The sequence below is a fragment of the Hemiscyllium ocellatum genome, chromosome 3 (genome assembly GCF_020745735.1).
Source record: "Hemiscyllium ocellatum isolate sHemOce1 chromosome 3, sHemOce1.pat.X.cur, whole genome shotgun sequence".
Taxonomy (NCBI): Eukaryota; Metazoa; Chordata; class Chondrichthyes; order Orectolobiformes; family Hemiscylliidae; genus Hemiscyllium; species Hemiscyllium ocellatum.
The window spans coordinates 120805614-120822310 of record NC_083403.1 but is presented as its reverse complement, the minus strand read 5'-3'; the positions used below and the strand labels follow the sequence as shown (position 1 = coordinate 120822310).

At 40.5% G+C, this 16697-nt stretch overlaps 1 protein-coding gene across 1 annotated transcript in view; it reads right to left on the bottom strand.

Annotated features, from left to right (window-relative positions):
• Nucleotides 1-16697, bottom strand: part of sntg2 (syntrophin, gamma 2) — a 271591-nt gene that overhangs the window by 174531 nt on the left and 80363 nt on the right. Inside the window, exons 11-12 of the mRNA XM_060855100.1 lie at nucleotides 14297-14384; nucleotides 7406-7497 (exon numbers count right to left, since the gene is read on the bottom strand). Of these exons, the coding sequence (XP_060711083.1) occupies nucleotides 7406-7497; nucleotides 14297-14384 (180 nt within the window). The remainder of the gene's footprint in view (nucleotides 1-7405; nucleotides 7498-14296; nucleotides 14385-16697) is intronic.

The following is a 16697-nucleotide window of genomic DNA, read 5'->3' as shown; positions in this document are numbered from 1 at the left end:
AACATTGGCAAATGAAATTTAATCCTGACAAGTGTGAAATGATGCTTTTTTGGAGGATTAACAAGGCAATGTTGAAATTGAATAGTAGGAAGTACAGATGTAGAGTTGCATTGAGTCAAAGAGTCATAGAGTTGTACAGCATGGAAACAGACCCTTCGATCCAACCCGTCCATGCTGACCAGATATCCCAACCCAATCTAGTCCCATCTGCCAGCACCCGGCCCATATCCCTCCAAACTCTTCCTATTCATATATCCATCCAAATGCCTCTTAAATGTTACAATTGTACCAGCCTCCACCACATCCTCTGGCAGCTCATTCCATACACGTACCCCCTCTGCATGAAAAAGTTGCCCCTTAGGTCTCTTTTATATCTTTCCCCTCTCACCCTAAACCTATGCCCTCTAGCTCTGGACTCCCTGATCCCAGGGAAAAGACTTTGTCCATTTATTCGATGCATGCCCCTCATAATTTTGTAAACCTCTATAAGGTCACCCCTCAGCCTCCGACGCTCCAGGGAAAACAGCCCCAGCCTGCTCAGCCTCTCCCTGTAGCTCAGATCATCCAACCTTGGCAACATCCTTATAAATCTTTTCTGAACCCTTTTAAGTTCCACAACATCTTTCCGATAGAAAGGAGACCAGAATTGCACGCAATATTCCAACAATGACCTCCCAACTCCTGTACTCAATAGTCTGACCAATAAAGGAAAACATACCAAACTCCTTCTTCATTATCCTAACTACCTGCAACTCCACTTTCAAGGAGCTATGAACCTGCAGTCCAAGGTCTCTTTGTTCAGCAACACTCCGTAGAACCTTACCATTAAATATATAAAGTCCTGCTAAGATTTGCTTTCCCAAAATGCAGCACCTCGCATTTATCTGAATTGAACTCCATCTGCCACTTCTCAGGCCATTGGCCCATCTGGTCCAGATCCTGTTGTAATCTGAGGTAACCCTCTTCGCTGTGCACTCCACCTCCAATTTTGGTGTCGTCTGCAAACTTACTAACTATACAAACTTTTGCTCGCATCAAAATCATTTATGTAAATGACAAAAAGTAGAGGGCCCCGCACCAATCCTTGTGGCACTCCACTGGTCACAGGCCTCTAGTCTGAAAAACAACCCTCCACCACCACCCTCTGTTTTCTACCTTTGAGCCAGTTCTGTATCCAAATGGCTAGTTCTCCCTGTATTCTGTGAGATCTAACCTTGCAAATCAGTCTCCCATGTGGAACCTTGTCGAACACCTTACTGAAGTCCATATAGATCACATCTACTGCTCTGCCCACATCAATCTTCTTTGTTACTTTTTCAAAAAACTCAATCAAGTTTGTGAGACATGATTTCCCACGCACAAAGCCATGTTGACTATCCCGAATTAGTCCTTGCCTTTCCAAATACATGTACATCCTGTCCCTCAGGATTCCCTCCAACAACTTGCCCACCACCAAGGTCAGGCTCACCGGTTTATAGTTCCCTGGTTTGTCTTTACCGCCCTTCTTAAAGTGGCACCATGTTTGCCAACCTCCAGTCTTCCAGCACCTCACCTGTGACTATCGATGATAGAAATATTTCAGCAAGAGGCCCAGCAATCACTTCTCTAGCTTCCCACAGAGTTCGTGGGTACACCTGTTCAGGTCCTGGGGATTTATTCACCTTTAACCATTTCAAGACATCCAGCACTTCCTCCTCTGTAATCTGGACATTTTGCAAAATGTCACCATCTATTTCCCTACACTCTATCTTCCATATCCTTTTCCACAGTAAATACTGATGCAAAATATTCACTTAGTATCTCCCCCATTTTTTGTGGCTCCACACAAAGGCCACCTTGCTGATCTTTGAGGGGCCCTATTCTTTCTCTAGTTACCCTTTTGTCCTTAATATATTTGTAAAAACCCTTTGAATTCTCTTTAATTGTATTTTCCAAAGCTATCTTATGTCCCCGTTTTGCCCTCCTGATTTCCCTCTAAAGTATACTCCTACTTTCTTTATACTCTTCTAAGGATTCACTCGATCTATCCTGTCTATATCTGACATATGCTTCCTTCTTTTTCTTAACCAAACCCTCAGTTTCTTTAGTCATCCAGCATTCCCTATACCTACCAGCTTTCCCTTTTATCCTGACAGGAATATACTTTCTCTGGATTCTTGTTATCTCATTTCTGAATGCTTTCCATTTTCCAGCCGTCCCTTTACCTGCGAACATCTGTCTCCAATCAGCTTTCAAAAGTTCTTGCCTAATGCCATCAAAGTTGGCCTTTCTCTAATTTAGAACTTCAACTTTTAGATCTGGTCTATCCTTTTCCATCACTATTTTAAAATGAATAGAATTATGGTCGCTGGCCCGAAAGTGCTTCCCCCACTGACACCTCAGTCACCTGCCCTGCCTTATTTCCCAAGAGTGAGTCAAGGTTTGCACCTTCTCCAGTAGGTACATCCACATACTGAATCTTGAACACACTTAAGAAATTCCTCTCCATCTAAACCTTTAACACTATGGCAGTCCCAGTTGACGTTTGGAAAGTTAAAATCCCCTACCATAACCACCCTATTATTCTTACTGATAACTGAGATCTCCTTACAAGTTTGTTTCTCAATTTTCCTCCGACTGTTAGTGTGCATGTTAATAAATCCTTGAAGGTAGCAGGAAGGGTACATAGGGTGGTTAGGAAAGTATGTGAATACTTATTTTTATATGGCATTAAATACAAGAGCAAGGAGATTACGATGGGGTTGAATGTATAATGTTTGTTAGGCCACAGTTGGAGTACTGTGTGCAGTTCTGGTCACCACACTAATGGAAGGATTTGACTGTATTAGACTGTATTTGACTGTACAGATAAGATTCACCAGGTTGATGGTTGGGCAGGAACAATTCAGCTGTGAAGAGAGACTATATAAACTAGAGTTTTCCCATCAAGCAGAGAAGGCTGAGGGGGATTTAGTTGAGATGTACAAAATTCTGGGAGGCATAGACTGGGTAAGATAGGAAGAACTTTTCCTCTTAGTAGGGAGGTCATTAACCAGGAGGTGCAGTTTTAAAGTAAGCAACAAAACATTTAAGGGGGATTTGAGGGAAAAAAGAATATCTGGAAGTCACTGCCTGAAAAGATGTTGGAGGTAGGAGTCTTCAATACTATTGAGGTGGGCACTTGAAACGCCATAGAACACAAGGCTATTGGCCAAGTGCTGGAAAATGGAATTGGAACAGATGGATCTTTGATGACCACCAGAGTCAGGATGGACCTGAAGAGTCGCTTTCTGTGCTGCAAAAACTGCATGACTATATTTCAAAAAGAACTTTTAAGGTGCACCAGTGACTGAAAGTGGGAACATATATTTTATAACAACTTCCTGGGGAATAACATCTCAAAATGCTATAAGAGAAGGTCAAGAGGATGGCAAAGAGAAAGTGAAGAGACAGAGCAATAAAGGTAGCTTATGGGCATGGTCGAAGAGCTAGGTTTTCAAAAGGAATTTTTAAGACATGGAGAGTTAAAATGATTTTGGGAAAGAACTTTAAATTGCAAAGTAGATTGGGAGCAAAATCTGTTGGTGTTCGATTAGATCATGGCTAATTTTCTTTGCGCCATCAAAAGAAAATCTAGGGTATGAAAAAGGGACTACCATGATGTACTGGCTTTGTTCTCCAAGCCAAGACAGATTTCACCTCCAGTGACTGAGGCAGAAGCTGCAAACATGGAGTAAAAAGAGAGTAAATAAATAACCAATTATCCAGATTAAAGAGGCTGGGCATGGTTACTGGGATATGCAACTGGAATTGATCATACTACAACCATTGGCCTTTCCAAAGGTCTCAATAGGAGTTTTTGATTGAAGCCAGGTAAATGCAATTGGAAAGAAAAGATGCCCACGGTAGCTGGAAATTTCTAAAGAACTGCTCAATGCAGGTAGCTCAGCACGAGCAGTAGGCCATTCTGTCCATTCAGCCTCAAGCATCATTTGGAGATGATAATTTCAATTCTTTTACCAATACTATTCCTTTGCATCATTGGCAATCAGAAAGCTAACAATTTCCACTTCAAACATATCCAAAATTCTAATTTTCCACAGTCCTCAGGGTAGAGAATTTCAAAAGTTCACAACCCTAATTTTCTAAAGCCCCATAGTACACAGCTCCCTTATTTCAAAATCATGTTGCCTGTTTCTAGATTCCCTCAGGGGAAATCTCTTGACTACGTCTACCTGTCCTTTCAAATGTTTTGTAAGATTCAATGAGATCACCTCTGTTTCTTTGAACGTGTTGAATCCAGGTCCTGTTAATCAATCTTTCTTCATGGATCAATCCTGCTATGCCACAATTAAATCTGATTAACCTTTGTCATAGAACTTCTATCCTGAGTTAAGGAGAACAAAACTATACATAATACTCCAGGTGTGATTCAACCAAAGCTTCTGTACAATTGAAGCAAGACTTCACTAGTCCTGTACTCAACAAGGCTAACATTCTAGTAGCCTTCTGAAAAGCTTGCTGAACTAGCATGTTAGCCTTCAGTGACTTATTAATGAGGACACCCTTATAATAATCTATAGTTTAATACTTTTGAAAATTCATTTATGGGATGAGGGCAGCGCTGTCTAGATCAGGCATTAATCCCAGCCCGATTTCCTGGAAAATGAGAGAACATAAGGAAAGAAGCACAAGCCTTGAGAAATCAAGATCTGCTCCAATTTTTTCGCATTGAGAAAAGAGACTGTTCGGTTTCTGTCTTAGCACAGATCATAATACTATGTTCAATATTTTACACCTCTGTGTCAGAACATCTGAAAAGATTCACTTACGTCTGGAGACAAAAGCAATCCACCAATTCCTTGCACTTCATGTGAAGAATATCACTTTCAAAATGGGATTGAAATTTATAGAGAATATGGCCAGTGCTTGAAATGATTTGATGTCCTGCAAGCTCCAGTGATATTTGTTTTGCTGGAATGAAGTGTGGAAGAGGCTATTGCTTTGGGAGCCAGAGGAGACCAGGACTGAATTTTGATGTGAAGGTAGGTAAATATGATTTAGTTTTTCTTCATAATCTTTTGGAACTAAGGAGCATAACTTTTTTTCAGAAGTTTAAATGAAAAAAAAATTGAATTCATAATCATGTGGATGTTGCATGGTCTGCAGAAGCATAATCCAAATAGACCTTCCTCCATTGCATATCTTATGATCCTTTACTTCTGTGAACAAACCTGAAGGTTGTCACTGCTAAGTGAACAGCGTCTCATTTTTTTTTCACCATTTTCTGTCAGCAGAATGTTCTTTACTTTAGGAGACAAGAGCCTACTGACAGAGCAAACGGTAAGATCATTCATCTCCTTAGCCCAGCTGTAGACATCTTCCATAATATTTAAATACGAACTCAAAACCTGACATAACAGTTGTGATAAAATATCAACAAAAAAAATCCAGATGTCTGTAAACCATTTCCAATCCACATTGTTGAAAATCTCTCATGCCCATCCCAGAAATTATTCGTAAACAAAAATGGAAATAGCTGGATGAGTTCCGCAGGCCTCTCACCATCTGAGGAGAAAAATCAGAGTTAACATTTCAGGCCCAGTGACCCTTCAGTTTTCCATCAATTTTTGTTTTAGTTTCTGACTTCCAGCATCCATAGTTCTTTTGGTGTTTATTTAGAAATTATTCAGTCTGGTAATACCAGCTCCTAATAACATGACCAACTCATGCTTTATTAGTCGGTCAAGTTGCCTGCTTCACTTTATATTTTTTGTATACAGCAGGTTCCTATTTGGGAATTTGAATAATTGTTTTTATATTTTCCAATCTGACCAGCCTTTACTTTTCTCATGCTGTCATTATTAAAATTAATATAACCTTTTGTGAAAATAATGTCCTTGGTGGAGTGGGAAGGGGAGATGGTGTGTTGAGCCACGGGGTGGTTGGGTTGGTTGGTCTGGGTGTCCCAAGGAGCACCACCTTCCTAACCTGCAATCGTCGTCCTGACCTCTCCGCGCCCACCCCCACTCCGGCCTATCACCCTCACCTTAACTTCCTTCCACCTATCGCATTTCCAACGCCCCTACCCCAAATCCCTCCTCCCTACCTTTTATCTTAGCCTCCTTGGCATACTCTCCTCATTCCTGATGAAGGGCTTATGCCCGAAACGTCGATTCACCAAATCAATGTATTGGCCTAGTGTGACTTTGTGCTACGAATAGCGAGATTAATTGACTGTTCTTTGTGGGTTGTGTATTTGTGTTGATGTTTCACTATTCCTTACTTCAGTATGGTGTGGAGACACCAGTGTTGGACATGGATGGACAAAGTTAAAAATCACATAACACCAGGTTATAGTCCAACAGGTGTATCTGAGAGAACAAGCTTTCAAAGCACAGTGCTCTGAAAGCTTGTACTTTCAAATGCACCTGTTGGACTATAACCTGGTGTTGTGTGATTTTTAACTTCCTTCAGTATGTTATCATTCTGTGGAAACTTTGGCTCCACAACAAAATATTGAACTTTGGATAATAAATCTAAAGCAGGAATGAGGTCATGAAATGTTCAGTTAGTGAACTGAAGAAACAAGACCAAAACCCCTTCAGCAGCACCTTTGAAACCCACAACTTTTACCATCTAAGAAGACAAGGGCAGCAGATACAAGAGAACACTATCACTGGCAAATTTCCCTCCAAGCCATACAGCATTCTGCTAGACTTGGAACTATATCACTGCTCCTTCACTGTCATTGGATTAAAATCCTGGAATTCTCTTCTTAGCATCTTCTCTTTTGTAGGTGACTAAAAGAGTTCAGGAAGGTGGCTCACTATCAGCGGCAATAAAAGCTGATTCAGCTAGCAACACCTACATCGTATGAATGAATCGATCAAAAATAGATGGAGACAAAGAGGTGAACGCACTTTAGCTTGAGTTCAGCAACTATAACACATGATTCTCCGCAAACTATGCATTGACATGTGCTTTATCCCTGAGTCCCTTTTCTCAAGAATCGCAATCTATAAACAAAGGTCTTACATCTAGAATCTGCACAGAAGACAGAAAGAGAGAAAGAAATAGTAAGAAAAAAATATATTTTTTAATGTGCAGTTCAAATGAGATAATGTAGCAGCCAATATATGCACAGCAGGCTTTCAGGACAAGATTGTGAAAATGATCAGGTCAACAGGTTTTAAACATTAGCTGAGAATTAAATGTTTATTGTGACAACAGATAAATCTCCTCTGCTGCTCTTTGAAATGGTGTCATAGCATTTTATTTGTCCACTTATAAGGCCCATTGGTTTACTGTCTCAATTAGTGTTAATTTCAGCAACGGAGAAAAAGTGCTGTGATAGACAATTTAAAATGAACACACAATTGTGCAATGTTACTTTCTTATTGATAAAGAAAACAAATTAACTTACGGTATTTGTAGAGTTTCCATTTAAATGTAAACCACTGTCAAACAAAGGAGAGGATGCACCACTACTGTGGTCACTGGATGGCCCTGGTGAGCCTGCAAAATGAAAGAAACAATACATTTTTAATAATTAGGAGCAATCAGGTGAGCAGAGATTAATTCAGCATTTTATAACCTTATTAGAATCAGAGAACTCTACAGTGTGGAAGCAGGTCATTTAGCCCATGCCACCCCTCCAAAGAGCACCCCATCCTCATAACCCTGCATTTCCCATGGCTAATGCACCTAAATTGCACATTTTGAGACTGTGGGGAGGAACTGGCACACTCAAAGGAAACTCATATAAATACAAGAAGAATGTGCAAACTCCAAGCGACCGGTTGCCCAAGGGTAGATTCAAACTGAGGTCCGTGATGCTGAGAGGCAGCAGTGCTAACTGCAGAGCCACTGTGCCACCATTTATCAGTTAGCATTTTCACAATCAGTGAAATGATACAGTTAGAACAATTTATAATCTTCTTGCGTGGAAGATGTTTCTCACCTCCCCTTTTAAAACACAAGTGCATTTCCAAAATTGTAGTTGTCATTGTTTGACAACTACAATGAAAGGTCAGGCCATTTGGAAATTATGTCTCGCCCTTTTTTTACTTCACCTTTCCAATTTTGTTTTCTTTCGGACACCATTTTTCTGCACAAGTGAACAAACCTGACAGACAAATGCAGGTAGCTTCATGTCAAGTTCAATACTCTGGGTAATTACTAATATGCAACTGGAGAGTGACATTTTATTTTGTATGTCATGACTCCAATGTACATAGAATTTAGGAAATGGATGTTCTTCTCTTGGTCAACACTGCAGTGTATTTTTCTTCTCTTTTCTTGAATTCATTTTTTTAAAAAGCTGTTAACTTTTTAAACTTACTCGGGAATGAAGGAGATGATTCCCAGACCAAAAGCCGTTCCTGGGAGACGAGTGGCAGATCAGAGGTAGGTGCGGGAGGCAAATCTCAGACTAGAGGCTGTTCCCAGGAGATAAGTCCCAGATCAGAGGCTGGCATGGGGAGGTGAGTCCCGGTGGCGAATCCTGGACCAGAAGGCATTGTAGAGAGGTGAGGCCCTTGCAGACTGACAGTAAGTTCTCGTGTTTTGGAGCCCGGTGTGGTTTGGAGGCTCACGCGAGCACAGACTGGGGGAAAGGACTGTAAATTGAGTACCTTTTTCCCTTTTATTCTGATGTTGGCCTTTTACTATTATTGTTTCAATTTTGTACCAAATACTTACATATCTGTACCTAGGTGTCTTGTACCTAAGGTGACGCCATAAGTGGCGACATTGCAAATTTTCGAGGGCACGTGACAATAAAGCTAATTCATACATTCATTTGTGAGGATTACAATGATATCTCATCAGTCCAAAGCAAACTAATTTGTGGTTTAATTAACTTCATTATCTGCATTCTTCAAATGGTTTTCAAAATACTCATACTTAACAGCAGATTATTGTGATGTTTATGTCTGCCATCAACAGTTGGAAAATATATATAAATTCTGTTAGGCTATTGTTCAATAGTTGATGCCTTAATAGAAAAATACAATGATTTGTAAGTTCAATAATAATGGTGAAAGAAAATAAAGTGAATTATTTTCTAGTCACCGTGAATTGCCAATTTACCAGATAGCAAAATGAGAATTGGATTCTAAAATCATCTGGATTGCAATTCATTATTGTGTCTTGATGACATTCTGCAGAATGGAATTTTCCTGAAAACTTTTAATTCTAACATTTTCTAAAATACCATGTAATGTTCATCCTGGTTCTACTTTTTTCTAAAACAAAAGTAGTTACCGTGAACAATGGAGGCTTACACCATGTGAGACCATTTGGATTATCAAGCCTTTGCTACAGTAATGTTCGGCGCTCTGTCCTTATTTGCAGTTGTCATTACTGAGATGTCTTAAGTAAATCTTATGTCACTTTTTCTCAAGTGAATATTGAGAGGTTAGGCATCATTTGGAGGACAAGATGGTGTTCACTATGTACGTACATGCTTGTGCTGCAAATCACGCTGAGCATTACCTTGATGACCAGCAGTGTGCCACAAGGATTGATTCTAGGTCCACTGTTGCTTGTCATTTATAATCAATAATTTGGATGAAAGTATAGGAGGCACGGTTAGAAAATTTGCAGACGTCACCAAAATTGGCGGCATAGTGGACAGTGAAGAAGCTTATCTAAGAGTACAATAAAATCTTGATCACATGGGCTAGTGGGCCAGGAAGAGGCAGATGGAGGTTAATTTAGATAAATACAAATTGTTGCATTTTGATTATATTAGATTACTTACAGTGTGGAAACCAGGCCCTTCGGCTCAACAAATCCACACCGACCCGCCGAAGCGCAACCCACCCAGACCCGTTCCCCTACATTTACCCCATCACCTAACAGTACGGGCAATTTAGCATGGCCAATTCACCTAACCTGCACATTTTTTTGGAACATTGGGAGGAAACCGGAGCACCCGGAGGAAATCCATGCAGACACGGAGAGAATGTGCAAACTCCACACAGTCACCGCCTGAGGCGGGAATTGAACCCGAGTCTCTGGCGCTGTGAGGCAGCAGTGCCAACCACTGTGCCACCGTGCTTTGCTAAGTCAAACCAGGGCAAGGCTTCCACAGTTAATGGTAGGACTCTGAAGAATGTTGTTGAATACAGAAACCTAGAGGCACAGGTTCATAGTTCCCTGAAAGTGCCATTGTAGGTAGACAGGGTAGTGAAAAAGGTGTTTGGCACGGTTACCTTCTGTAGTCAGAGTACTGAGAATAGGAGTTGGGATGTCATGTTGCGGTATACAAGACATTAGTGAAGCCACTGTTAGAATACTGTGTACAATTCTGGTTACCATGCTAATATGAAGGATGTTGTTAAACTGGAAAGCATGCAGAAAAGATTTACAAGGATGTTGCTGGAACTGGAGGGCTTGAGTTATACGAAGAGACTAGATAGATTGGGACTTTTTCTATGCAGCGTAGGAGAATAGGGGGTGACCTTATAAAATCATGAGGAGCACAGATAAGGTGAACAGCTAAGGCCTTTTTCCCAGGGTAAGCAAGTCCAAAACTAGGGGGCATAGGTTTAAGCTGAGAGGGGAAAGATTTAAAAGGCACATGAGGAGCAACATTTTCACACAGAACATGGTGCGTGTGTGGAATGAGCTGCCAGAGGAAATGGTAGAGGCGGGTACAATTGTCACATTTAAAAGACATTCGGACAGATACATGAATAGGAGAGGTTTAGAGGGTTCTGGACCAAATGCAGGCAAATCAGTTTAATTCAGTTCAGGCAAACTGGTTGGCATGGAGGAGTTGTATGCAAGTGTCTGTTTCCATGCTTTATGATTCTATGAGGGCCTTAGTTTGTACAGTTAGTTTATACTGGGAGAATTGTAGTGCAGGCAGGTTATAATATCAAATAGCATGCAATATTAAGTTGACACCAGCAGTGCCATTGTTGAAAATCAAAATTCCAGCCAATCTCTTCTCTTAATCTGCATCACTGGAGATGCCATCCAGCAGCAGGAATTAGTGAGTTGTTTGTTTTCTGGCTGTTGCTTTGATTCTAAACATATTTTCTCCTTTCCAATGGCTCTTTCAAATTTCAAAGGTCTACAAACGGTGTGACAGGACCTTTTTGAATTATACAACTTAGAGGCATAGAGTCACCAAGCTATCCATCACAGAAACAGACCCTTTGATCCAACCCGTCCACGCAACCAGATACACTAATCAAATCTAATCCCTCTTGCCAGCACCTGGCCCATATCCCTCTAAGTCCTTCCTATTCATAAACCCATCCAGATGACTTTTAAATGTTGTAATTGTACCAGCCTCTACCACTTCCTCTGGCAGCTCATTCCATACATGCACCATCCTCCATGTGAAAAAGTTGCCCCTTAGGTCCCTTATAAATGTTCCCCTCTCACCTTAAACCATTGCGCTCTAGTTCTGGACTCCCACACCCCAGGGAAAAGACCTTGTCTATTTACCCTGTCCATGCCGCTCATGATTTTATAAACCTCTCTAAGGTCACCCCTCAGCCTCCGATGCTCCAGGGAAAACAGTCCCAGCTTATTCAGCCTCTCCCCATGGCTCAAATCCTTCAACACTGACAATATCTTTGTAAATCTTTTCTGAACTCTTTCAAGTTTCACAACATCCTTCCATTAGGATGTTGCACGGAATATTCCAGAAGTGGCCTAACTAATGTCCTGTACAGCTGCAACATGACCTCCCAACTCCTATACTGACCAATAAAAGCAAACATACCAAACGCCTTCTTTACTATCCTATTTACCAGTGACTGTACTTTCAAGGAACTATGAACCTGCACTCCTGGCTTCTGCAGAAACCAGATGTCCTGATGAAGGGCTTATGCCTGAAACGTCGAATTTCCTCTTCCTTGGATGCTGCCTGACCTGCTGTGCTTTAACCAGCAACACATTTTCAACTGTATAATTCGAGATACCATTTTGAATGCAATATAACTGAGAAAATCAACAGAGGCCAAGAAGAGTGGGACAAACTGCTGGGGGAGGGAGTGAGAGGAGACAAGAGTACATGGACAGTGACCGTATTCACCCAGGGTGTTCAGGGAGCAATTTTCCACACTGAGCCTTCGCAAGGGACAACATGCATTGTCTTAACCTTGCCATTTTCAATGAAATCTGACGTTGGTGCAGCCATAACTGCAAACTCAATGCAGAGTAAAGGCAACATTGACAATGGCTGAGAGAGTGCTTTTATGTTAGTCAGTCATCAGACATGAGCATGACTGTCAATGTCAGAGGTTGTTGTGTAACCCAAACTGTCCTTGAAGATCTGCTTGTATTCTTGCACCCCTGCAGTCCTAAAGTGCAGGTACAGCTGCTGAGGTGTCATAAAGGAAGTTCTAGGATTTTGATCCAGCAACAGTCAAAGAATGGAGATACAAGTTCCAAGTCAGGATGGTGAGTGGCTCAGAAGGGAACTTGCAGGTGGAGGTGTTCCTATGAACTAACTGCCCCTTATCTACTTGGATAGCAACGTCGCAAGATTGGAAGGAGCTGGCAAAGGAGGCTTGGCAAGTCGCTGTGAGTCAACTACAACTCTCACGAGCTGCTTCAGTCACAATGCACCATCTCTTTAACAAGCATTGGCAAACATTAGGTGGAAGTTGCAATCCTGGGTCTACTGCTGATGTGTGTAGCAATTGTACAAAGCAATTAGTGTTGTATGCACTTGGAAATCATTGCAAACAGCAGCCTGCTCAATGTTATTGCGATGCTTGGATCACACTGAGCAGACACAGGTTAATTGAACATTGCAATTTCTTGTCTGCTTTCAGGGACTATCTAATTTATCCCCCATACATATTAGCTGTGAATGGGAATTGTTACTGCTGGTTCTAATTTTGTTTTTCTCCTCCAGTGAACACATCTTGCTCAGCACTGTCCAATGCATTTATGCTTTGTCTTCTGCTCACTTCAGTTAAATTAAACGCTAAACTGCCTTCTTAAAAAAAAACTAGGTACTAGATATAAAGATTGCACAGAAAATTAAACCTGAATTTGATGGATATTTTGTAATCAACTTGTTCAGGGATATTATTGCACGCATCTGAAGTGTATGGGACTTGAACCTGGATCCCATGGTGCAAATGTAGGAATACTACCACTGTGCCACAAGAATTTCTAAGACCATAAGACATAGAAGCAGAAATTAGGCCATTCATCCCATCGAGTCTGCTCCACTATTCAATGATAGGTTTTTCCACCCCATTTTCCCACTTTCTCCCCATAACCTTTGATCTCTTGGCAATCAAGAACTTATCTATTTCTGTTTTCAATATACTCAATTACCTGGCCTTCATAGCCTTCTGTCGCAATGAATTCCACAGATTCGCCACTCTCTGGCTAATGCTGTTACTCCTTATCTCTGTTGTAAAGGGTCTTTACCCTCAGGTCTTTGTCGCTCCTGCCAGTGAAAACATCTTCCCAATTTGATGGAATTGGTCACATGAATGCCTTGACTTTCATTGCTGGGTCTTCATTACAGGGCTTTCCATTGGGAATAGGGTTGAGAAATCCAATGTCAGTATGGGCCTAACAACCAGTTGACCAAAAAGTCCTTGAAGAAAGGTAAGACCCTCGGCTTTTAAATCATTTCCCCTTGAGATTCGTGCCCCTCAATCTTCAATCTGAAGGAGCTTTTGGTGTCAGGGCATCTCCACCATTGTCAGGTAGACCTGCACTTGGGCACTTTTACACGGAAATTGCATGAATTACAAGTCCTGATGCAGTTCTTAAGGGAAACTTTAGAAATACAAAAATAATATACTGGCGTACAAATAATTAATTTGTCAAGGATAGTTTTAGCCCACCAAAAGTCAAAATTGCATGTTCATGCAAATTTCTATTGTTGATAATACAAAGTTCACTGACGTGTTATTTTAATGAAGTTAACCCAAATGGATTAGTACTTTGTTAAAGTAGTGGGCAGAAGAATTCAGATGAATGTGTTGCCTATTAATAGTACAGTCTATGATTTACACACATTTTTGAAGTGGGCAAACTCCCAGGTGGCATAAGAACATAACGTTTCTTAAAAGGTGTTTGAAATATATTTACAAAGGTGCTCAAAATAAATAAATAATACAGACCACACAAAGGTACTAATGTGGGCCGCAAACTAAGACAATACTTATTTATAATGACATTCTGTGTAGAGCTGCCTCAAGCCCTTCTGTGTCACTCTCAATAAAGCAATCTTTGGAGATTGCTTATGTCAATGCTGTTCTAATTTAATGGCATCAAAGCAGAAAAGAACAATAAACCAATCTTTACCGTGCTTCTGTCTTACCTAGCGGGAGTTTAAGGAAGGAAGGGGCTTCCCTGAGGTACTGAACGGTAATGGTCACTTCATCTCCAGCATTTCGCAGGAGGTGCACCTGTCAATGTGATTTATAACATTAGTTTTACTGCAAAGAAGTCACCAGTTACAGCAAATGCAACAAAAAAACATAATTCTTTCACTGCATCCAATGTTGCCATTTGCAAATTCTTTCCAACTAAAACATACAGAGATTAAACAAAATTAAGACAACTGAACTTAACAATGGTCTTCAGAACAATTATAAATCCATAAGTAACAAATAAAGGATACTCATTCCATCTGGTATACAAGCAAAATATTCCATATTGAAAATATGATAGAAATGCTTCAATGAGATATTTTTCAGATGCTGCAAGATGTGGATGTCTGAAAGATGTGTAATTCATACCGCCTCCCCCCCTCCCCCACCCCAACATTGACCACAAGCGGTGCACATGAATTCCCTGTAATTATGCTTGCTTCAAATCAAATTAGATGCACCATGAAAAATCATTTTCACATGTTTTATTGCTTTTTATTAAGCAAGCCTTTTATTTATCTTCTCCGAGACCTTTTCTGTAATTTATTTCATTGATTGTTTTTATGGTATCTATATGAAACACATTTAAGATTAAAAGGTTTTGATGCTTTGACTTCATAAGCATGCTGTACTGGACTAATACCTTCAAACTTTAATTTTTCAAATTGGAGCAGGAATTTTTGATAAGAGTTCCATACATTTTTCTAACTCCACTTACTTTTTTTTATCCAATTACTTCATTATTCTTTCTTTTTTAGGTTTTGCTGAATGCTAGTTGAGGTGGCTAGGAAGTCCAAATGTAATCTTATTTTGGGCAAAAAGGAATATAACAGGGTGCAAATGATGATTTTACACTCATATGATATTCCAGGCTGATGTATTAAATTGTTACTGTAGCCGACAGTTGAGGTATGCATAAAATATGAAGTGGTGGTATGGGGGATCGCATAGAAATCTATAAAGCTCTAACACGAGTAGGCAGGGTAAATGTAGAAAGGATGTTACTGATGACCAGGGAGTTCAGAAATAGGAGTCACAATCTAAAAATATGGGAAAGGCCACTGGGACTGAGATGAGTAAAGGATTCTTCACCAAGAGAGTGGTGAGTCTCTGCAATGTAGTTCTTAGGGTTAAAGGGATCAAAAGGTATGGGGTGAAAGCATGAACAAAGGTACTGCGTCGAATGATCAGTCCTGAATGGATCAGCCATTTAAAAGTTGAATGGCCAACTCCTGTGACTGCTTCCCATGCTTCTGTCCCAGGACACTGATTTATTGCTTCACATTTACCCTTCAAGCAACATTAGCGAAAAAAAAGGTTAATTTATCTAATTGTTATGTGTGGGACGTTGATGTTGCAGATATATAAATATATTGTCAAGTAAGACAACATGCAACCATAGAGTCATAGAACATGGAAAGAGACCCTTCAGTCCAACTTGTCCATGCTGACCAAGTAATCTAGTCCATTTGCCTGTATTTGGCCCATATCCCTCTAAATATTTTCTATTCATGCACCTGCCCAAAATGTCTTTTAAATGCTGCAATATCTACCACTTCCTCTGGCAGTTCATTCCACATCAGAAGGATCCTCTGTGGTGAAAAAGTTAGCTCTCTGGTTCCTTTTAAGCCCTTCTCCTCTCACCTCAAAATTTTGTCCTCTAGTTTTGAACTCCCCTACCCTATGGAAAAGACATTTGCTATTCACCATATCTCTGCCTGACATGATTTTATAAATCTCAAAAAGGTCTTCCTTCAATCTTCTACATTCCAAGGAAAAAAGCTCCAGCCTATCCAGCCTCTCCTTATAACTCAAGCCCTCCAGCACCAGTCTCATCCTTGTAAAGTTTTTTGGCACCCTTTCCAATTGAATAATATCTTTTCTATAGCAGGGTGACCAGAACTGTGCACAGTACTCCAAAAATCTCACCAATGTCCTGCCCAGCTGCAGTATATCATGCCAACTCCCAAATTCAGTGCTCTGAGCAATGAAGGCAAGTGTCCCATACGCCTTCTTCACCACCCTGTCTAATTGTGATGCCACTCTCAAGGAACTGTTTATCTGAACACCAGGTCTCTCTGTTCAATAACACTCCTCAAGGCCTTACCATTAACTGTGTAAGTCCAGGGCTTGTTTGACTTACTAAAATGCAACACCTCACATTTATCTAAATTAACCTCCATCTGGCACTCCACAGTTTAGTTAATCAAAATCCAGTTGTATTCTTAGATAATTTTCCTCACTGTCTAATTTTGGCATCATCCGCAAAGTTACTGACCATGCTTCCTATATTCTCATCCAGATCATTTATAATACACAAGGTTCAAATAGCTACTTTATTCACTCACA